Source organism: Haliaeetus albicilla, chromosome 20 (assembly GCF_947461875.1).
Source record: "Haliaeetus albicilla chromosome 20, bHalAlb1.1, whole genome shotgun sequence".
In the NCBI taxonomy this organism is placed as follows: Eukaryota; Metazoa; Chordata; class Aves; order Accipitriformes; family Accipitridae; genus Haliaeetus; species Haliaeetus albicilla.
The window spans coordinates 19,853,991-19,878,702 of record NC_091502.1 but is presented as its reverse complement, the minus strand read 5'-3'; the positions used below and the strand labels follow the sequence as shown (position 1 = coordinate 19,878,702).

Below are 24,712 nucleotides of genomic sequence, written 5' to 3'. Positions count from 1 at the left end.
TTTATTTTCTCTAGATTTCTAAAGCTGGCTTCAGGGATAATTTTTCTTACAGATTTCATGTTTTTGTTACTAACGTGATGCTTCAGCCTTAAGGTTACATATCTTTCAGTATAATAAGAATTGAGAATAATACACTTATGAATAATAATACTGAATAATAAAGATCTCCATGTCATCATGAGAGGAATTAAAAGTTGGAGTGCAAAATATTATGATACAGTGACATGGTTCATTTGTATCTGTGGGAAGGTTATTTTTAAAAACAGGCCAGAGAGAAAGATTGTTTTCACTCCAAAGTGACCATCATATTTTTTTTCTAAATTATATTAAAGTTTAAACTCTGCTTACAGAATATCCATAGGATATCAATCCTATGGAGATAAATTGTTGCACTAATGAGGTGCTTGTTTAACTTCAATCTGTACAAGTGCATAAAAATGGTCTTTAACTGTGCAGTCATGTAATGTCTTTTCCTCGGGAACCTTGTTTGTTCCCAGTAAATGATTGAAGATGTCTTCTGGATTAGCAGCTGCTCAACATTTTGTTTTAATCATAACCATTTGTGTGTGTTCAAAACTTCCTTAAAATAAAGGTTATCAGTTCCTCCATGGGCTTTTCTCTGACGCTCATCAACTGAAGTCTGTAAATACTTCACAGACTGTTAAAATTTATCCTCATGAATCAGCTGTAAAGTGACAAGTATGGTGACCATTTTAGGCATGAGAAGTAGTTGCCTAGAATTATATATTCTGATGGTGTTTGAAAAGTATTCTATAACTTGTTGTGGTTCAGTGTTAGAAAGCTGAGACATTTGCCCCTTGCTCTTTCCTAATTTTTCAGTTCGGGTTTTTTTAGCATGTTGGAATTTTAGTTGGTCTGTACGTTTTCAAGGCAATGGATGGAAATAACTAATTCGGTATTCTTTATGACTTTGGGAGGTAAGTGAAAAGTATTATTCCTTTTTTGGAGGAGGAATTGCCATGGTAGTACCATCAGGAGTAGATTTTTAGGATGTCTTAATTTCCTACCCTTGGGAAAGAAGACCACAAGTTTGCCTATTTACAGAAAATTCCTCCGTATTTCAGTTGTCTTGCCTGCTATCAGATAAGAAGAACAAAAGCTAGAATCCAGCTCTTATGTGTGAACTTTACTTGTTTTACCAATAATCTCATTGTGGTTCTTCCTGCTTTGCTTGTGATTTGCCTTTCAAATTTTAGAGAAAGTGAAGCAGGGGTTTTGCAGACCTGACGTTGATTTCCATGTAGCTATATTTCTTTCTTTTACCATTGTCTATAGCAACCATCCAAATTTTGATGAAAGGCTAATATCCCCTGAGACCACTGATACGTGATAGTAGAAATCAAGTCTCATATTTTTTGCATTAGAGTAGCCTAAACTTTTTTCCCTACAGTAAAACATGCCCAGGTATTGTTAGGATTACAGACCTAGTTGGCAATAATTACCAGGTCGTTATATACCAGGCAAGGATTTTTCATAGTGTTGAAGTCAATTCATGACAGTAATTTTGGTGATTGCAAAATTGTCAAGCAGGCCTGACTGAAAGCCTCTTTGGATCTGATGCGTTTCAGGACATGGAGACTGGAGCCAACTTAATCTCAGGGGGTTTGAGCCTGAGTCTGGCTGATGCCTTGATTTTTAAGGGCATTTTACTAATTTAGCTTGCTAGAGGTACTTTCTTCTGCTTTGACGTTTGGTATTTGTTCTCCAGTCCTGCTGCTGGGCCGGCTACGGTAATTCATCACTTGGCAGGGTCAGTCCAGTTAGCTTCCCTTCGTGGAAAACGTTTTAAGAGCAGGAAGGAGGAGTATCCAGCTCCTGGCATGACGGGGAGACAGAAGTGAAGTGTTTTAAATTTAGTTACTATACATGGGTAAATTCTGGATTTTTGGAAATTCAGGATTCTTTAGCCCCAAAATTAGAGATGGTGAGTTGTCATAATTCTTGTTTGAGCAGGTTTGACAGACTACTACTTTCCTGTGTTCTATGCTGGCATAACGTTTTAACGATTATTTGTAGGAGTTACGTCAAAACCTTGATTATTACAAAGCAGGGCTTCTGAAGTACAATTGCACTGCGGCTTCTGTCAACAGTCTTAGTGTTCAGAATAGACATGGCCCTTCTGATAATGTATGTAAAGGAGAAGTGTGGCTTCCTTCTGAGATTGGTCTTATGATAAAAGCTTCCTGCCTTTCTTGAAAAGAGAAAACAGTATGCCAGTGTGCTTTGCTGTGGGCCCTGCACTACGTGGCAGAGAAGGCTGTTCTCAGACCCTGATGTACTGTTGGAGTGTCAATTTTGGAGAAAGATGCTTGGGAAGAAGAAATCTTTCTCATTCAGTTTATCTGAAGTGGCTTCACATGCAAACTCTGTTAAGCATTATGCAGCCTGTAAGTGAAGATTTCTATTAGTTACTCTTGGGCAAAATTAGAATAGCTTTCTCAAGAACAGAAAGAGATTGACCAATGCTTCTGCCAGCTCTCAAAATATTGTTCTAAGCCCTGAAATTTTTAGCTCTCCTTGAAAGAAGAAAAAGTTGATTTAAAAAAAAATAATTCAGAATACTACATTATGTTGGTAGTTAATTACTATTCCCCATAAAAGTTGTGACTTTTTGACATTTCTTGCTGATTATTTTGTATTAAGTGGTTTTAATCACTTTTTTTTTTTTCCTTCCGGACAACAGCATGTGATAAATAAAATCATACCAAATGATTTTTTGTTAAGTCATCTCTGGAATACGCATATCCTTCATTGAAAACAATTTAGCTGTTGTCCAACATCAACTTTTCTAGACAGAAGAGGGAGGCATTTTTATAAACTGCACCAAAAATGAAATAGCATTAACCTGTGTGTTCTGTTTCTAATTCATTCAGAAAGATTGTGACATACACGTGTTTAAACATAAGGTTGGGAAGTGAGTTGAGTGTCTCATCCAAAGTAAATGTAGTCTATAATACTTATTGTTTACAGCGTGGTGATGATAAATCACTAGTTTGAAAATGTTTTTTAGATTACGTTTGTATTAGTTTAACTCAAAACTCTGTGGGTAAATTACCATACATGGAAACAAACCAATTGAGACAAAGAAATTTTTGTTCCATTTGCAAATACTGAGAGCTACTACTTAAAATTGCTACCAGTGGGAAACGTAAAAGATGAGGTAATCCCCTAAAGAAAAAGGACCATGGTTGTGAAACACATTGAACATAAATCTTATAAAGCTTGTAGGCAATGCACTGAATTGAACCTGCTCAGGGTTCATGCTAACAAGAAATTCTGGTCATTGAAGGCAGATAAAGGAGTTGTAAATGACTGTATTTAAATTAGTTGGAATTCCAGAACACATGCTTGGATAATATGAAATAAAGCTGTCTAAATATGCAGCTCTCATTAATTTAGTGCTCACAGTGAAACTTAAAAATGTCTGTTACAAGACCCAAGGCTGCTGGAATAGCTTGCCGGTGTCATTGAGTGTTTAAATCTCTGCCATTTTCTAAGGGTTAGAGTAGAGAATAGGGATCGGGGGTCTTTGGATTTTGATCTCAGTTGTCCCAATAACTCACTGAGGAACTGTGAGTGGACCATGAAAGCTTACCTCAGTCTGCTTTTACTTGTGTTCCAGAAGTCTGGCTTCACTTGTTTATGATAGCTTGGGAATGAATTCTACAGGAACATCCTGGTGCTCGTTGCCATGTCACACAGCCTTCCTTCTCATCTGTCGGCTTTCTTGTGTGATGATCTTCACCAGTGCTCTTCAGACCAGCAGGGTCAGGTGCTACAAAATCACAGCGAAGAGTCAGAATGGATGGACAGGCAGAGACGTAGTTAAGTGTAGGATGATCAACAAGGCCAAGTGCAAGGTCCTGCACCTGGGTTGGGGCAATCCCAAGCAGAAATACAGGCTGGGCAATGAGTGCATTGAGAGCAGCCCTGCGGAGAAGGACTTGGGTGTGTTGGTTGATGAGAAGCTCAACGTGACCTGACAATGTGCACTTGCAGCCCAGAAAGCCAACCAACCATATCATGGGCTGCGTCAAAAGAAGTGTGACCAGGAGGTTGAGGCAGGTGATTCTCCCCCTTTACTCTGCTTTTGTGAGACCCTACCTGGAGTACTGCGTTCAGCTCTGGGGCCCCCAACACAAGAACAACATGGACCTGTTGGAGTGAGTCCAGAGGAGGGCCACGAAGACAGTCAGAGGGCTGGAGCATCTCCCCTATGAAGACAGGCTGAGAGACTTGGGGTTGTTCAGCCTGGAGAAAAGAAGGCTTCATGGACACCTTATTGCGACTTTTTAATACTTAAGGGGAGCTTGTGAGAAAAATAGGGCAAGAGTTTTTACCAGGGTCTGTGGTGACACGACAAGGGTCAATGTTTTTAAACTGAAGGAGGGTAGATGTAGATTGGATGTAAGGAAGAAATATTTTACGATGAGGGTGGTGAGACACTAGAACAGGTTGCCCAGAGAAGCTGTGGCTGCCCCATCCCTGGCAGTGTCCAAGGCCAGGTTGGATGGGGCTTTGAGGAACCTGCTCTAGTGGAAGGTGTCCCTGCCCATGGCAGGGGGGTTGAACTAGATGATCTTTGGGGTCCCTTCCAACCCAAACCATTCTGTGATTCTATGTAGTGTTGGAGTTCAGTATAGCAGTGGGCTCAGGGCAGTGTTGCTCTGTTATCCTCACACTTGGTGGCTACATCAAGCCTGGCCGGACCTCTTGTTTCTGCGCATTGCTGTTCCAACAGCCCCCGGCCAGGCAGCAGAAACGTCTCCTGTGGATCAATTCCAAACAGGCTGGAGGGAGGTGGGCAGTCTTCCCGCTGCAGGGAGGGTGCAGGATGGATGGATGGGTGCATGTACTCCTCACCATTTTGGAGCTGGAAATCTGAAGAGTTTGCTGCCCCTGAGTCCTGGGGGAGCACCGACTACGTGCAAGTGTGCTCGTGTATTCCTGGGCTAGCCAGAGTGGTCTTTCGGCTCTTATCTTTTATTCTATCTGGCAGCATTACTAATGAAAACCATTTTTGACAGTTGTCATGTGCTTTCTGCAGGCTGGCTTGCAGCTGTTTTCTGTCCTTCTGCTGTGTGATTGGGAAGGAGGAAGGTGGGTCGTCTCTCCGATGCAGAAACCTCAGCTCAGTGCTGGTGGCGAGGCAGCCTTGCTTGGACCTCCTTTCTCTGGCGTTTCTGTCAAGGCAAAAGAGATTAAATGGCCTATTTCTCCAGTTTCCTATGCTGGCTGCTGGCCTGGTTTGTGGGTAATTCAGTTCATGAGCATTATACTGCCGGATTTTTTTTTTTTTTCTGGCTTCCTGATATTTAGTTAATTGCAGTGTTGAGCTGTTCAATCCTTTCTGCAGAGAAAACTAGAAAAAGGTGGAAGTCAGTTACAGGCTGGGACCAGGAATCCCAATTAAATACCAAGCATTTTTTGGGAGGGGGGTGGGAGAAAGGGAAGGGAGAAGAACAGGTAGAGAAGTCAGGAGAAGAAAAAAATTTATCATAATCTTAGAAATAGTTACAAATACCACAACTGCAGAATACTGGGTTCAGATTAAGATAAATAAATACTAATGCTTTTATTTCATCCTCTTGGCAGCGCACAGCGCTTGATTATTTTTGCGCTTAGTTCATTTGAGTGTGTGTTCTGCAGCTGTAAGTTTTAAAGCTCTTTTAAGGAGAGGCTGAGGTTCGTGAGCCAGGCTGCAGCAAGGGGGTGTTCTTGCAGCGGAGACATGGCGAAAGCTAAATGCAAAGTCTGTCACAACGACATATATTATCTTTTGGGTGTTACGAAGATCAGGGTAGTTTAGTTAGGCAGTAGGGTAGAGGTAAATTAATTCGTCAGAGAGTTCATTAACCCTGAGAGTGCAGATTTAGTTCAGTGAGCAAATGGAATTTGTTAGTGTAATAGAAATTACACTGAACTGATCAAATATTTGTATGTAAACTTGAACTTATGTTTACACAACAAATCTGCAAATACTCTAAGCAAGGAGCAAGACATAACTCAAAAGGAGCTACCTGTGCTATTAATCTTGTTACTTTTAATACTGGTTTATTTATGCTATATCAGTGATGAGTTTTACAAAACCCCACTTATCTAGTTAGGGAATCAACATATATTTATTATTTGAGAAAGGAAAACCGTTTTCGGTTAGTACTTTTACTGTATAAGATACGTGGCCAGGTGTGTGCTTTATTTGCTTTCTACCTTCTAATCTTGAAGCTGGTCTTCCCTCCTCCCCCATAGATTAGAGCAGATTTAGCCCTTCTCTTGGGCATCCAGAGCTTCCACGAGATAGTCCTGTAATCTGATAATTGCTGGGGCTTGTGAATACTGTGGATATGCGTCCTTCCATTCCCTATGTGCATCTTTATTATCATTTGGGACAGGCAGTAAGAAGTGATTTATATAATAGAATTGTATTATCCTTCTAATAAAGGTGTACATATGTTGTGCAAGTAACCAGAGGAAAGGGGGATCAAATATTATGGAATGCAAAGGTGGGTGTGTGGTGCAATATTTTCTCTGGGTGTTTGCATTCTGAAAGATAAAAATGGAAAAAAATTAGAGAAGTTTCAGAAAATGGGTGCAAGGCTATCGTGAACTCTGTAAAATATGCTTTATCGCGGGATTTAAATTGTGTCGTCTTTAGAGGTCACAGTTAAGTTGCTTTTATGGAAGGTAAAGGTAAGAAGTGATTTGATCTGCTAATAGGTGAATGGAAAGAACCTGTGTCTTTCAGATGTCAGGTATATACTGATCTACTGATCGTACAAGTAAGGTTCAGATGGTTCAGTAATGAAGGCAGAGACACTCAGACGACTTTAAAAAAGTAAAAGACAGAGGTACATGGAATTCACACCTGTAAAATGGAATGAATGAAATTTTTTACAGTTTTCCAGAAAATAAGAATTTAAATATGTCTTTTTAAAAGCATCAATTCATCTTCAGTGTTGTATTTTAACATGTTTAAAATACATTTTAAATTCATAAAATATATAGAATGGCAGTAAATTCTATGTTGGTATTGTAGTAATTTCATCAAAAGCTGTAACAATAAAAAACCTCATCTGTTAAGTTAGATCTGGCATCTGGAGAGGGTTGCATTACACTTGAAAATTTATGGACAGAAATTAGGGAAAAAATTTTGATTTCGGAAACTTCTTGTACATTTTCCTATTCATTATTGCTTCTCAATCTTACCTAATCTCTTTTTTTATAGCACGTGTGCTTGTTTTCACAAGTTGTGTGATGGTTAGCTAATAAGGGCTGTAAGAATAGTTCATTTGCAACATGAAATCAAGTTGAAAAATGTTCGTGATGATTTTAGATAGACTGTCAGGAACCTTTTTTTAATGTAATTTGCTTTTCATGAAGAAGCATAAATTTTACAGGCCAGACCTGTCAGCCAGCTATTGTAGCCAAGATCAGCAAACTTAATGGGAATGAAAAAAAAGTGGTATTCCATCCATTTTTATTCTTATAACAAATTAATTAAAACTGTAAATTGCTGTAAATGATTTCCAAAGTTCTGAGCCTTTCAGGACATATCTTTAAACAGAATTATTATTTTTTTTTTTAAGTGCATGTTTAGATGTAGATGCCAAAATTTGTCAGGTGATTAAAAAGCATACATTTCTAAATTAATTAATTTGCATTAGCAATCCCCTCCACTGCTTGCATTTGCAGTTTTTTGGTAAAACAGTAACTATTTTGATGAAGTATTATAAGACCATTTTATTTTTGTGAATACCTAGAAAATTCAAAACATCTGGAATCTAAAGTACTGTTTTTCTTGCTGTTTTTCCTACAATTTCCATCAATAATGCACAATTATTTTCCACTTTAGTTCTGGTTCATACAAGTGGTTTCTCTCTTTTTTTTTTTTTTTTTACCCACTTGCAAGGAATTTGAACAGAAGTGACTGCTTTCTTGGAGGGGGAACAGTTGGTCATCTTTGTCTGGAGATGACATTAGAGCTTGCACGGCGTTACAGAGTGGTAAGATACATTAGGCTGCCATTTCATCTCACGTATAATGTAACACAGTATACTTACTTTCCTTACAATGAAGAACAATTTTAGGATTCAGTAACTATCAGCTTGGCAACACATTTATTTCACACTGAGATCACTAAAACCATCTGTTGATAATTTGCTTTCTTATGGACCTCTGACTCCCATCTCTGAACAGAAGTATCTGAAGTCATTGCCTAAGCCTGTAATGATTCTTATTTAAGGCTTATTCACAGTGAACTGAATGCAAATAAATCTCAAATTTTTACAGCTTCATCAAAATCTGATTATAATGAAATACTTAATGCTAACAGAGGCAGAAGCAGTTAAAAATTATCTGAATTCCTAGTCGGCAGTTTCTTTGGGAACGCTATTATTATTTTGTAAATGGGCAGTTTTGCCTTTTTAATCGGTTATCTTGACATGATGATAAATACTTCCAGTCAGTTGTATTTCATAGTCACAGTCACACATCCCAACACCAAATACAAGATTATTTTAATATTTTCAGCATTTAAAAATTGATGTAATTTATGCGGTATTTTTAAATTAGGAAGCACTAAATGTAATTGTCTGTAAAACCTTGGCATTCAGTGGACAAATGTCTAATATAAACATATGCAAGAATTTTAGAAGATATTTTAATGATTGAAAACGGCTGACATTACAACCAGGTAATTAAACTTATTTGAAATGGCATGTAACTGTGGGTCCCTTCGCTCAAGGATACTGTGAATTGTGAACCAGAAGAGCTGGGAAAACTGTTCTGTGGGGCAGAAGGGCAGTTTTGACCTAATGCCTAAAAGTTTGTCAAACTTTTCCAATAGAAATCTATTGTGGAAGAAGTCAAAGAAATTATTTTACTAGGTAGCCTGTGTTGAAAGATAGATTAATTTGTGACAGGGCAGTACTCTGCATGTTTTTATCAGATTTAATCCAATTAAATAAACAAAATTCCCATTTCAATATACTTAATACTTTACAAAAAATTATTTAAAGTTGTGACATTTGTGTTAAATGGATTTAAACTTAATCAATATTGAAACAAGTTGTATGAGAATATTATGCAGCATGAATATTGACTATTATTGTACAAATAACTTTGGTAGACTTGAAATTAAAAACCAAGAATATACCAGGCAAGATGTTGTTCAATAAACTGGATTTTTAGTCAAAGTAGATTTGATGTCTTGTAGAGATCCTTTTACTATCAGCAAGATATCATCACATACAGATTTTCAGAAAGTATACGAGGTGTGTCTGCATAGTGTTCTTTTTTCATTACTGTTGTGGGATTCTTCAGTCATGCAGCTTTTTTTTGCCCTGTTCTTTATGGAGCGTTAAGTATGATGGAGTTTGTCTTTAACATTTCAAAAAAATAGAGCTTTTGGTACGTTTATATTTTAAGTTCCCTCCCTCCATGCTTATTCCTCCCTATCCAACCTGTACAGCTTGAATGCCAGCAGAATGCTCTGTGTTTCGGGATTTCGGTGTGGCTTGGCTTGTCACAGCTAGAAACCACAGAAGGAAGGTTGACCTTCCACTTGGCTGGCGCGAAGCATTTCCACCACTTACGGAGAATTTGGGGAATTGGGCTGTGCTTCTTTGGGACGCGCAGGGAATTTACAGCTCATCTGTAAACTGCGTTTTTTCATGCACTTGTCACTGAAAATGTTGTGGTGAAATACTGGAACAGGTTGATCAGAGCGGTTGTGGGACCTCCATCCTTAGAGATGCCTGAACAAGCCCTGGGCAACCTGCTCCAAGGGGCCCTGAGTAGGAGCAGATGACCCTGGTGGTCTCTGCCAAACGATTCTGGGTTTGCCTGCATTTGCAGGACAGAAGGGAAAAAGATGGAAATCGAAGACAGTGCGGAAGTTTGTCCAAAACAGAAGTGTTACAGATAAATTCAGATTTTAAGACTGGCCAAATTTTCCTAGCCTGATCACTCTTATCATTAGTCTGCGTGATGTTGTAGTTTTGTGAAGGTGTTAAAGAAATTTCTGACTTGTTTCATCTCGTTCTTCCGTGTAGAATATTGCCTTACTCCAGTCTCAACACGTTCACACTTTTTCTTTGTTGAAAGGATACAAACTTGAAATGTTTTCTACTAATGCCCAGTTCCTTCACCTTAAACATTACACCAACAGTAAGCTTGTGTCCGATTACTCTTTTGAAAGATGAACTTCTTTAAGCATCCTCTTGGATTTTGCATACCTAAGCCCGCAATAGCTCTTTCTCCAGCCCTGTCATTGTCACTGCATGAATGGCTATAGGTGGCCTCGTCCCCCCACGCTGTTTGGGTAGGAATCTGTGATTGTAGGGCTAATCTTCTTAGTGGTGCTCTGCACGTCAAGAGTGGTGCCCACAGGAGGACATCTATGGTGCTGGATTTGCTGTTGCTGTGATTTTTCCTTGTTTCTGAATGACATCTGGCATTAACGATGTGAGTAGGAGTGTGTTAAGAGGGATCTTTTACTAGTAGATGTGAAAAGAAAGTCACACACACCAGTGGTTTTCAAAAGAAACAAAGGCAGCTTAGCTGTATTGACAGAATGCTCAATTTGGTTGAAACATCCTTAAAAATCTTGGTGAAAGAAACCAATTTTGGGAAATACAAAAGATTGTATGAGGTTCACTTCACCCCTCAAAGAAGAAGAGTGTGAGAACAAGAATTGCACTTGGGCATTGCCCTGCATCGTCACGGGTGTAAATGAAGTAATACATTTTTGCAGTCCAATGTCCTGGAGCTCACACATTCATTTACAGATGGGGGGGATATAAGGTAATTTTTATATTTTTTCTTTTATAAAATTCTTTTCTGCACGCAATTATTTAGAAAAGGGTAAAACCCACTTAATCTGTGTCTAGGAAGACTGAGGAATTAATCTCAAGGGATGTCTTTGATATTACATTTGTTGGGATACAGCTATCTTAAGGTAGTATATCACAAACCCAGCAAGTCTTGCAGTCGTGTAAGCATTGAGCTGCTTATTTTTTAAATCACTATTTAGAAAGATAATCAGCTACTGCAAGCTACTTTTATTTAGAAACTTTATAAACATTTTTTCAAACAGGCTGCTAATTACTTTTGAACATAGATCCTTAAATGTTAGAATATTTTTTTTATTAGAACCAGATATTAAAAACATGTTTCGTTACAGTTGAAATTGAAACCGACTTCACTACTTGCTATGGAAACAAGTCTTTAAACAAATCTGTTCTTGTGTACACTGATGTGCCAATCCGTGATTTTATGTAACCAGTGAATTTTTTCAAGCCTTTTTGCAGTCAGCTTGTAGAAAGAAATGTGATACAGAACCTATGCTTTTTTTGTATTATAGCCTGCATTAAAAGTCAGTAATCTATGTTTATGTCAGAAGTATGTGCTAGTTGTCCCACTGGATTAAAGAAAGGATGGGACAACTAACACGGAAAGGTATGCAACCTAACTAAAATTAATCTAATGTAAGATTTCCCAAAAGTTGTGTTCCCTGTCATTTGCACGTGACAGTGTTGTGTTTTGTAATGTCAGCATTATTAAGAGTTAAGAGAGGCTCAGGTGCTTTTAGGAAGAGTTGGATCATACTCTTGTTTTTTGGTACTTGTTTGTTAATTTATATAACCCAATATTAAACAGAAGTTTTTAAAATTAATTAGTTTCAGGAGTTGTAAAATACCATATAGCTATTTTTTTCCCTTAGTATCCTACTTTTACCTGACAACCTGTGAAAGACCGTTACATGGGGCTGAGCATCTCTGACCTGTATGAAGAGTCTTGTGTAACTGCTGCAGTGTCGCAGGAGGGACCACACACTGTTTAGGTGGTTACTTATGCTGAGACCAAAATCCTCGATAGACCTCTCACCTTGCCATAAACCTTTGCCTAACCTGTGCAGACTGTTCTAAATAACTTACTGAAGTGACTCAGTTGCAAAATGGGTGATAAAGGCAGCTGACACTTTAAAAAAAAGTTATAAAAGTTGAAAAAAATCTTCATGAGCTGGGTTGTCTGTTTTTTAAATAACTAATTTGTGTGTGTGTGTGTTTGGTGCAGGCTACAGAAACATTGTTCCGAATGGCAGTAGCAAGAGGAGCGATTACACCTTTAAGACATGGAGAAGTAAGGCTAAATATATCTATATATCTTTTTCTTTTTTTTTTTTTGCACATGTGGTATAATATTTTATTAATGAAATGCTTTATAAATTCCTGGGAGACATACCGTCTTCAGGTAAGTGAAGAGAGCTGGACTATATATGACTTGCAGACCTATGTTATAGGTTTTTTTTTTAAAGGAGGACAAGAATTTAAATCCTGCCCAGTGGGAGATGAGCTATTCTTCAAAAAACACTCTGTTTTTCTCTTTGCCTGAATCATAATTTAGCCTTATAATAGAAGTGACTCACAAGAATGTCCTTTTAGCCAGGTAATTTTTCACTGTTTTTCTCTATCAAAAATTGTAGAATCTAGAGAAATTCACGAGGTCGATCTGTGTTATTGGGTAGCTGTGGAGAGATTACTTTATCCTTTCTCTGTTCCTTTCAAGAAATCATAATGTCAGGTAGTATACAAAGTATTAATATATTAATTACTCTAAAGAGGATAAAGATATTTGAATATTATGTTATTCATACATACTTCTGTTGATGGTGAACGTTTGTTTCCTTTGTTGTGTGGTTTTATATCAGGTAAACATTGTTCTGAACATTGCTGATTAAAAGTCTCCCGTATTATGTGGTGCAATTCATGCTTAGATTGAATTTCATTTAAAAAAAAAAATACCACAGTCAGTCATGACACTGGAAATGAGAACCGATCTGGGCATCGCCACAGCTGGATGCTACAGTGTATAGGGTTTTAAATGTAGAAACCTCAGTGTTTTTTCATGGTAATCTGATTTTGATCAAATTCTTAGGTAACTTTGTGAAAAGTCTGTATAGCAGACACAGCATTCAATCTGGAATCTAGACCTAGACTTGCGCTGGAATCCCAGCTGTGCTGTAAAAAGTTCCTTATGCTGATGAAGTTGCCTTAATGTCTCTTTTGAAAGAAAGTAATATATCTTTGCATCAGTGTCTGAAGATGTACCTGAGGTTTCCTGTCCTGCCGTTGTCTGTAGTTTTAGCTTTTTTTTGAATATATGGATCCTTTATACTCTTTATGTACTGCTCTTCGTTCTTTTCTACAGAAGAGTGTAATGAAATTTCCAGAAGTGTTAGTTACGGAATATGTGCAACCCTTCCAAATTCTCTGTTTAGTTTTTTTCAGTGAAGGGTACTTAATTTTCTGTGTTTTAATGACCGTGTTGCCCAGATTGTTTGTGGAATCTCCATCCTTGTAGTTAGCTAGTGAATGGTGTGAACTGTGCAAAAATCAAATTGTTATTTTTTTTTTTTAAAGTGTAACTAATTGTACCGTGCAATGCAAAATACTGGGATAGTTACAGGCATAATGATCTCTTTTTGTGAACAATATTAGTAATTTCTGTATCTGATACATCTTATGTTGAGCCAGTTCAGCTCACTGATGTGGTAGAAAAAGTTTTATTTTTTTTCTTCAGATATTCCCTCTGATCTTTTACCATTTAGACTGCCTCAAGGGCTAGAGAGAACCAGATGAGAAGCAGCAAGATAAGTGGTGAGAGGATGTAGCCGTGGTTAGCAAGAAAGGAACTGGGTGAAAGTGCGTCTGTTTGATGATGGTAAACTTTACGTTGGTGTACTGTGTCCTGTGACACTATTTCCGAGGTATTCCTTGAGCTTCAGTGGAAATGCAGTTAATGTGAAGCTAGATAATTTATAGATAAAACATGTAAGAATTGTACAGAGTTGGCTTTTTGTGTAAGAAGGCAGTGGGAGAAATAAAAAGACCTTTTTTTCTCTCTTACATTTTCATCAGGCTATATGCAGGGGGAAAAAATGTTTTCACTCAAGGAAGATCTTTTCATTAAACTCCTTGGTGAATTATAATTTATTTAGTCTGAAAATGAGGAATGACATTAATCAAATGTAATTAATTTTTCCAGAAGAAACACAGAATTATCAAGAGTCATATTAAAATTTGTTTAGCTCTTCCAAGAAATTGCTGAATGTTTGCACAGTGCGTAAGTAGAAAGGGAGCCAGAAAAAAGTTGAATATGAACTAAAGTTGACTGTATTCTGTTTGAAAAGTGTGAACTTGGCAGTGAAAATCAAAGCAGAGCAAGTTGTTTATTGGAAATTCCAAACTACGGAGGCAGCAGTCCAAATGTGCAAAAGTGCTGTTCAGCTTTCACAGCAGTACTTAAAAATGTAACCCCATTTAACATTTAAGAGGTGGTAAAACTCTTCAACATTAGAAGGCAAAAATCATACTTGTTTGTTTTAAAGTCATAAATAAAAAAATGGCAATATTCTGTCTGCACCACTGAACAGATTAGTGTGCAAACATTTCTTCTATACAGGCAAAACAGGGTGCATGAAAAACTATCCATTATAATCCAGTTGTCACAAGGTGGATTTATAATTTATGATACTGAATGTCTATGGGAAATCCCGTTTCTCCTCCTTCCAACATTTCCTCATTCATTGGGACTCATCAAGCTTTTATGCATATGGAATTTTTCAATTTTTCCTTTGTTATCCTTGAAGAAATTGAAAAATGAGGTGGTACTGTTTTTTTGACTTTTGCATGTGGTATGTAAAATTACTGTTGAGAGTTTAGAAAATTGTGCTGCTGAAAGTAGTTACCAAAATTGGGTACATAGTGCTAAAAATTATTTAACCGTGGGATATAGATCACAAACGTTCCTCAAGAATCTTCTCAGCAGTTCCCTTGCTCCTGATTGGATGGAAGTGTAGTAGCATCCGTGGGAGGGAATCAAACCCAGAAGCAGAATTTATTTTCAGGATTCCATATGTTGTTTTTCAGGTTAATTCGTTATTTCTGTCAGTTGCTTTGTTTTGGGGTGGAGCACGAGGCAGAACCTTGTAGAGTTTATTCATTTCTGTTAGCGCTTCTAGCTCGTTCCCAAATGATCCAAAAACTGTACGAGCAGATGCGATCACGGGAAATCTACGGCTGTGCTTGTGTTGGGAAGTCTTGGGGTACGTTTCGCTAATGTCACAGGGTTCAGGGTCGGTAACAGGCATAACTGAGAGCTGTGCATTCAGGGTGCCTGGACCTGATACCACCTAGAGAGCTTCTCCAGCTGTTTCTTCTGCTTCTGGTCTTCATGCAGCAGGCTGAGACCTGCTGCCCTCTGCTCCTCACGCCGCCCAGCCTCTTCCCGACAGAGCTGCTCTCTTCATGAGTGCTGGCTGATGCGGCAGCAGCGATGGAGTTGGAGAAACAAGAGCAACTGCAGCTTGCCTGCTGAAGAGGGTGAGAAGAAGAATAGGAGGAGGCTAGTGCTTCAGAGTTGACTTTTCATGCTTCCCAGTTCTGCATCCCCTGGAGCTTCCGCTGTCGTGTGCTCAACCCCCGGCGGAGAGCCAGGAGGAGGAGGAAGGGTTGGCACCAGTGGCTATGAGAAGTCACTGGATGTGTGGTAGGAAGGTGGAATACATTTGACGCAGGCCAAGTTGAAGTTTGGTGACTATACACAGAGAGAGAAAACTTCCCTAATTTTAACTGGAAGTGATCAATTTTATTCACGCTGAGCAAGTGACGTACCCAAACCAGTGTGTCACCTGAGATTTGTACGTCATGTGGAGCTACTGAACAAGAAGGACAGGTCTGATAGGACAATTAGCTTGCAGGACCGATGCTCTCAGTCCCTGCAGAGGAGGGAAACAAAGACACACAGCGCATCCGGAAACAAGCAGGAGGATAAATGGAGAGGGTGGAATCCTTAATGGGAAAAAAACCACTATGAAATATGTGGGCTGACACGGACAACAGAGATATAATGGTAGAGGCATGATTCCCAGAGAGCTGGAACTGATACCAGCCATGCACGAACTCTGTGGGTGTTAACTCATTTCGTATAACATCTTTATGAATTTGTCTTAATCTCTTTTCATCTGAAAAACGCTGGGACTTCTGGGTGGAAGAATTCAGACGTGTGTCTTTAGAATTCATTAAGTCTATGCGGAAAAAACCCTTTGCTGCCTCAGAACTGAAGAAGAGAAGGGCCATGCCTTATGGATTGTGCTCTTCTGTCTGAAGTGTTAAGGCATATGGGGAACCTTCAGTATGGTGGAAATTTCAAAATCTTCATATAGTGTCTTCTGATTGCAAAGACAGGAAGAAAATAATTTTGCAGAAGAGAAAGACCTGTGTAGGAGAGTCAGAGCAAAAAAAGAACTTAGGCTATATGATAGGCTCCATTTTAAAATGCCTACAACAGCTGAGATGTTTTGAAGAAAGAAGGAGTCTTCGGTCTGTAGCATTACAATAGAATGCCATTAATTTAGATATTTGGTGGTCCCTCTCCGGTAATATAAAAGCCTTTGTTCGTGAAATGCCACGGGAAACAAAGTATTGTCCTGGTTTCAGCTGGGATAGAGTTAACTGTCTTCCTAGTAGCTGGTACAGTGCTATGTTTTGAGTTCAGTATGTGAAGAATGTTGATAACACTGATGTTTTCAGTTGTTGCTCAGTAGTGTTTAGACTATAGTCAAGGATTTTTCAGCTTCTCATGCCCAGCCAGGGCACCTGACCCAAACTGGCCAACAGTGTATTCCATACCATGGGACGTCCCATCTAGTTTAGGAACTGGGAAGTGGGGGGCAGGGATTCGCCGCTCGGGGACTGGCTGGGTGTCGGTCGGCGGGTGGTGAGCAATTGCCCTGCGCATCATTTGTACATTCCAATCCTTTTATTGCTACTGTTGTCATTTTATTAGTGTTATCATTATCATTATTAGTTTCTTCTTTTCTGTTCTATTAAATCGTTCTTATCTCAACCCAGGAGTTTTACTTCTTTTCCTGATTTTCTCCCCCCTCCCACTGGATGGGGGGGGAGTGAGTGAGCGGCTGCATGGTGCTTAGTTGCTGGCTGGGGTTAAACCACGACAGTATAAAAAGGGATTTGCAGGCTGTAAGTTTCTGAGAGGTTCAGTTCACAATAGCAGTTGGGTTTAGCTGGGGTGCCTGAAGAGATATCTATCCAAAGCTGTCTAAGACTCTGATGGATATTATACTATACGAAACAAGCAGAGGCTGAATGGCAGTCCTGTCTCTCCTTCTCAACCCATTTAGTTCATTTCCAGGTGAGTGAATGACCAACCTCCAACTGGAGTTTATGTTGATTTGCTGGTGCAGACTCCTGGTTCCTTTCGGAATTACCAGTTAAATTGTCCATATGGAAGAATAGGTGAACTTCAGCAAACGCCCACCCAAGTATGTGTGTCTTCTGTCTTGGAGATACAGCAGCAGTGCAGCTTAAAGGGAATTGTCAAACCAGTACCCTCATAGATAATGAGGCTGGAGCATTCTTAGCTATAAAAATACCATTGTCAACCAAATTTGAAGTAAAAATAGATATAATAATATAAGTAATTATATATACTTTCCAGCCTAAAATGGCATGTGGCCTTATGGTGTAATACATGTAATGATATGCATTGCTATGGCAGTAGATACCCATGCTTGAAGGTGTCCTTTGTTGGAAGAAGACATGTCTTTGCTTGTGTTTAAAGCTATGTTTAGTAGATTTAGGAATTAAATTTTCATTCTGTGTGTTTTCTGTGAGGTAAATAATGTGAAGTGCAAAGCTTTATGAATTTAGCCTAGATAACTGTAAGAAGTAATTTCTGTGGATTTTGTATTCATAGTAAATACCAATGATACACTTGTGATTAAATTTTTAGCTAAAAGTTAAACAAGGGGATTAGTAAGGATCTTTAAAGTGCAATTTCTTTTATATTTTTGCAAGTAAACACATAACAGCGGAAACAGCAATATGAAATACTTCTTCATGCAGCAGTTACACAGACTTTAGCATCTGCTTTACAGTTTTCAGTTGTGACAGATGTAAGATGACATGGTTGAAGTGCCACCTGTGTGACTTGGGTTCAAGCTTTAAAACAAGCACTGGAACAACTCTCAAGATAACATCAGTTTGTTTTGGTCCGAATAGGAAGGAGCTTAGTAACAGCAATGCAATTATTTCCAAATGAGCAATTCTTATATATTTATGATAAAATGCTTGTTTTGATAATTCTTGTTCAACAGAGTATTGTTTCTTCAGAAATCAGACCCATAGGCTACGTTGTTATATGAAGGGATGTGTACATATATATATTTTAGAATAATGCTATTAAAGTAAATAATAAATTTTAAAATGTTATTAAAAGCTGAAGAAACTGTGAAAACATTCATTTCTGGCATTTGTGGGTTGCACTAAATGATAAGTAGTAGATCACAAAATTCAGTAGTCAGTGAAGTTACATTTCTAGAACAATTTTGTCTCTTTAAACTATATGTGTGCATACATGTATGCATGCATATATATACCTGTAGTTTCTTTTTAACTGTGAATTTTTATCTTGTGTTGATTTTAAGAAAGAATTTGAACCTAGGAAAGGAGGGGACAATGTTAAAGTGACATTACGGCTAGCTCAAGGTTCTTTGCCCTCTTTCTTCTTCCCCATCTACCATGTCATAGCAGAGTGCAGTGTAGAGTCCTGGAAACTCAGCTGTGGAATTAAGTCATGTAGACAAGAACCCTTTTTATTAATAGCAATAACTGTAATTTTTTTTGTGAGAAGGGACTTTCTAATTTTACTTGCCATTGGAGCAATTTGAAAGAGATCTTAGGACACCTCAGTTGTTATATTTAGTTGTCATCTGTAAGATGACATGCAACAGAGTATTCATTTAAACGATGATCTCTTCCATATGAAGGGGTTTATTCCAGAAATTACCAAATTCTACATTTGATTTTTAAATTTTGGGTTTTGTCACAGTGATGTTTCTGCTTGTATTTTTGCCCAGCCTCATTTGTAATACATGAAACGCAGGGAGACTTCATAAACGATGGCATTTTAGGTTCTGAAGAAGTACTGTGAATCACTTGAGATTAATTTTCATTTAAATAAAATTGCTTTGGGCACATGGTTTCCTGTGATTTCAGCTTGGGGCCATGCCAGGCCTAATCACTAACAGGCACACTAGAAGCCGAATGGCAATGGGATAGTGGACATCTGATCCCCTCGCCCTTGTACCTTCCTATCACAAAGATGTCTTTATTATCTGGGGTTCAAAAGTTCTCTCACAGACTACCCCAATGTCTCTGGTTTCCATGCTTTTGTCTTGAATACTTTGTTACTGTCATGTTAATATGTGAGGAAAGATGTTTTCTCAGATTTACATAAATCTTACAGCAATAGAGACACTGTAGTTGTGGTTCTGAAGGCTCTCAACTTTTTAAGCCTTCTGTCTTTAGTCAAGGACATGTTTAAAAAGCAGCGCTGTTGGTCAAAATGAGCCTCACTTGTCCTCACTGAAATTATAAAGCTTCCTAGCAAACTGTGTTTGACATTGCAAAAGAAGTCTGGTTTGGTACAGTGAAACTTAAATTTTTGTAAGGTCATGTCATAACATTCATGGTTTTTTTTCTGCCTTCAGAGTAGGATTGTTAGTCTCTTGGATCTTATCCTGTGTTTTTTTCCCTCCTGGTTAAGAGTTGCTAGTACACAGAAAAATGTGTATTTTTTTAATTTAGTAAGTTGCAAAACAACATCAATTTGACTTAACCAAACCATATTTTCTGATAAGTGGTATAAGATCCGAAGTGCCGGTAGGTTTCAGTATTAATTTCTCTTATCATTACACTCTTATTTTTGAAAAGTATTTGCAAAACTAAAAGGAAGGAGTTGCTTGCAGGCAGGTCTGAGTCCCTTTTCCTCTAAAGGGAGGTCTCTTCTCTCACTGTCCCCAAGAGAATAATCTATGCTTTGATTTTTAGCTTTTTCAAAAGAAACGAGTTTTAAAAAAAAAAAAAAAGAAAAAAAAAAAAGAAAAAAGTATCCTAGATCAGTGTTCTGAAACATCAATTTAAAAAACCCTTTACATTATTGGCATACATAGTTACATCTTTCTCTTTAGTGAAATCTTTCTTGGAAGTAGTATTGAGCCTGTCTTTATAACTTCTTGTAAAGGAGCTGCAAATGGATAAAACGTATGCATAAGGATAGAACGGTTTTATAGTCTACCTACTTAAGGTTTTGGTTTGGGGGATACGTGTCAGAGGTATTGAAAAATAGTACTGGTATCTGGAAAATCCTTCTGGCAGGTCACAATGGGTAACAGTTCAAAGGTAATTTAATTGCTGACAACTGGCATACCTTATCTATATTATCTGGAAGTAAGTCAAAAGTAAATAATTCTTCTGATTTAATGCAGTGAAAGCTAAAGCTTGGGGCGGGGGGGGTGGAGAGGGAGAATACCATTGAGCCCTGGGGAGGAAGACCACCAGATTGCCTCTGAGGTGTTCCAGTGTACAGTGTTCAAGCAATGTTTTTGCCACGTATCCAGTTGTGCGAAGGTGTTATTTGTCTACCTTGCCCTGGATTCTCCATTTTATGCGGCTTATGGGTTTTTAATTAATTTTTAATCATGAAGAGGAAAGTAAATTTGTCTCAAAACCTGAGTTGAATATGAAGAACTTTTCTGGTCTTTTAATATGTAGTTTGCCTGAGGATATTCTGTTTCTTACTAAAAATCATCATGAACCTTGAAAAAATATTGACCTGCTCCAAATAATTTTAAAGTGAAGTGGTCAAATTCATTCATTAGGGAATGGGAGAAATGAACACACTGTAGGAATTGTGTCTGATGTAAATTTAAGGTAGAAATATACGAAAATAGGATAGTGGCTATATATTCCAAAATATGGAGAGTTACCACTGAAGAAAGGTAACACGCGAGTTTGGAAACTTACAGAACTTATGATTTCACTTCTGCTTTGAAAGTTATCTAGGTCATTCATGCTTTGTATTTTTCTTTTAAATGCATGGATGGTACATTGAAAAATACATAGTGCATCTATTTTTCATAGAGTGGAATGATGGGGTTTAGTACTTAAGTGTTTGACATATCATGCTATGCATTATTTTTGTTACGAAGTAGATTTTTTTTTTTAATGCAGGCTGACAGTATATATTTATCTTGCGATAATCATAACTTTCCCTATATGAAGTAAAACAGAGGGCTAAAAAGTAATTGAATTATGCTTGGAACTATTTGCCAGGTATCTTCCACCAAGATGTTTTTGACAAAGAGTAAAGTGAGGAGGGAATTACCTATTTTGAAGTTTTCTTTCTTTCTTAAAATTTTCTGATACCTTGCCTGTATAGTCCAGATTTCTTATTCTTTTTCATCAGCAATAGAGCAAGTGCATGGCAAATCCGGACAATATAAAATTGTGGCATCAAAAACTAGATGGAAGGAAACATATTTACTTTCCAATCTAGTTTTTGTTTTAACATGACTTCTGGCCATCAAGAAATATGGTACTGGGAAGTATATGAGATTGTTTTATTAACATAATTGTTCTTAATTTTTTCTCATTACAAAATGTAATTAGCAATTGTCATTTCAAACACAGACATTTCTTTACTGTAACATTGACAGCGTTTGTTTAATAACTATTGAAATTGTGGTCTTGTATGTCATGGCCTTGGAATGAAACTGTTATCTTGCTTTATACTTAAAACCCGCCCCCAAAGACAGGGTCTGGCAACTCCATTGTTTTGCCAGAGCAATAATAATCTGTAGGGAGAATTTTACTTCTATACATGAGGAAAGGCACAATAGGTATTATAGGAGGTCGGTATGTGAGTTATGCTTCTTTCTCACTTCAGTGTTGTTAATGTTATCTTAAAGCATTCATATAGTTGAAGAAATAGGCAACTGTAAGAAGCTATTTAAACTGATAAAACTAAGAATATGTTCACATTCCTGTATGCATTTAAGAATGCTAAATACTTGCTAAAGGTGTAATTAAAGCATACACTCGACTCATCTTCAGTTTCCATGCAAGTTGTTTGACTCAAGTTGTTGGAATAATAGTCTTGCCAATGTATGAATGCATTGTTGTTTTCTCTAACACTTTATGATAAAAATACATGCATGTCAAATAACTCATTCCTTATACTGTACGTAGAGACACTTTGAAGAAGGGATAGTTTAACTTTAATGCGAAGGTAGTTTACATTCAATGATTTCCAACAAATGAAATTTAATATTCCTTTAGAAAAACAATGCAAATGTAAAAATCATGTTACAGGGATTATCAGTGTTTCCTGCTTGCTCGTTAGAATTATTGTTGAATTCAATTATTTAAATAATGTCCTCTCATTTCTATGGCAGATGTAGGAGTGGCTCATGACCATTCTTGAAAACCCACTTGATGGGACGAATCAGTTTGACAAGAAACAAATACCAAGATAGATTGCAGTCACTGAGGAGTTAAGATCAATTTTGGACTTTGCATCATAGGCTTTTTCCTCTGGTCAAGTGACTGGGGATAAAAGGAAATCACTATGTCGTCTTGTCCAGTAATTTTTAATGTTCTTATTCATTCTGCTGTTCCAATTCCAAGTTATTTTATGCTCCTTATCCATATGTTAAACTTGTTAAAATATCTTTGATCATGCACAAACAAAAAAAATGTGGTCCTCTTTAGTAACTCTTAATTGTCCTGTATATAAACAGAATGCATAAACCTAAATGCAATTTGAAATGCGTTTTTGGGGGTTTCTAAAAAGAGGATGACTGTGCTACAGGCAGTGAGAAAGCTTTTTCTGTTTCCTGTTTGATATTCAAAGTTTGGTGAAAGTCATACAAGTAATAGTTTATATTCCCTTATTAATGAGTGATTCTAGATTGTAGCTGGTGAACTGATATGTGAAAACGATAAAGAGTAAGAAAGGGAGAGAGGGGAACAGAATGAATGCAATAAGTAGTAATAACTCATATTTCTCTTTTGACACTGTCTCCCATAAGATCCTCGTAGACAAGCAGTTGATGAGCAGACAGTGAGATAGGTTGAAAACTGGCTAAACAGCCAGGCCCAAAAGGTATTGATCAGTGGCACAAAGTTTAGTTGGAATCCAGTAACTAGCGGTGTACCCCAGGGGTCGGGACTGGGTCTGATCCTGTCTAGCATCTTCATTAGCGATCTGGGTGATGGGGCAGAGTGTACTGTCCGCAGGCACCAGACTGGGAGGAGTGGCTGATACACCAGAGAGTTGTGCTGTTATCCAGAGGGACCTTGAGAGGCTGGAGAAATGGGTTGCTGGGACCCTCATGAAGTTCAACAGGGAGAAGTGCAAAGTCCTGTACCTGGGGAGGAAGAACCCCGGGCACCAGTACATGGTGGGGCAACCCAGCTGGAAAGGACCTGAGCATCCTGGTGGACGCCAGGTTGGACATGAGCCAGCGATGGGCCCTTGCTACAAAGATGGCTGGTGGTATCCTGGGCTGCATTGGGCAAAGCATTGCCAGCAGGCTGAGGAAGGCGATCCTTCCCTTCTGTTCAGAACCAGTGAGTCCACACCTGGAGTACCGTGTCCAGCTCTGGGCTCCTCGGTACAAGGGAGACATGGACATCCTGGAAGGAGTCCAGCAAAGGGCTATGAAGATCGTGAAAGGACTGGAGCATCTCACCTATGAAGAGAGGCCAAGAGGGCTGGGAGCGTTCTGCCTGGAGAAGAGAAGGCTCAAGGGGGATCTTACCCACCTGCAGGGAGGGTGCAAAGAAGATGGAGCCAGGCTCTTCTCAGTGGTGCCCAGTGCCAGGACCAGAGACCATGGACACAAACAAACACAGGAGGTGCTATCCGAATGCAAGGAAACACTTTTTTCCTGTGAGGGTGACCCAGCACTGGCATAGGTTGCCCGGGAAGGTTGTGTAGTCTTCATCCTCCAGGATATTCCAAAGTCATCTGGGTGCATTCCTGGGCTACTGGCTCTAGGTGGCCCTGCTTGAGCAGAGGGGTTGGACCAGATGACCGCCAGAGGTCCCTTCCAACCTCAGCTGTTCTGTTGTGGTTCTGTGTACTTCTGTTTGTGTTTAAAGAGCCAAATCTTTTAACTTTGTAGTATATTTTTCTATATGTATAAAACTAGGATAACGACACTTTTATTGGGCATATATTTGATTAATATTATACAAAATTCAAAATTTAAACCTTCTATAAAGCTGTAGTAAAATCAAAAAGACAGTACCTAAGGTAAGCAATTCCAGCTTAAAAAGGCTAAGGGTTTTAGTATTCTTTCCAGAAAGTGAAGGTATGAGAAAATACTGTTGTTCTTTTCAAATTTATAGGGAGGTTGATTACTAGAGTTGGGAACTGATACAGAAAACAGGGTGTAGTATCTCTGGTGTAATATTATTTCATGGCAAGCGGGAAGAGACTCTGGAGCATCTCCATTGTATGACAAATTGTGATCCTCTTTGGGTAAGAACAGCTGGCTTTTATGGACAACATAAGTCTGGTACCACACTCCAGTGATCTGAAAGCAGTTCATACTTAATCTTTGATCTTCTTCCTTTTTTTAAAGAAATTCTATGAGTTTGCTCTGGGAGGCCAACCCTGTACCTCTAGATAACAGCATGTTTAGGAGAACAGTCTAGCCTCAGACATTTAAGTACCTCTACAGATGTAAAGCAAGTCTTTGTTATGGAAAAGATCAAATGCCTTTGCTCAGTGCTCAAGTGTGAGCATTGTGGGTACTTCA

General features: G+C 38.4%; 1 protein-coding gene across 1 annotated transcript in view; it reads left to right on the top strand.

The window, feature by feature from the left end:
- TMEM135 (transmembrane protein 135) overlaps positions 1 to 24,712 on the top strand; it is a 176,691-nt gene that overhangs the window by 61,164 nt on the left and 90,815 nt on the right. Inside the window, exon 5 of the mRNA XM_069808434.1 lies at positions 12,097 to 12,162. Coding sequence (XP_069664535.1) covers positions 12,097 to 12,162 — 66 coding nt within the window. The remainder of the gene's footprint in view (positions 1 to 12,096; positions 12,163 to 24,712) is intronic.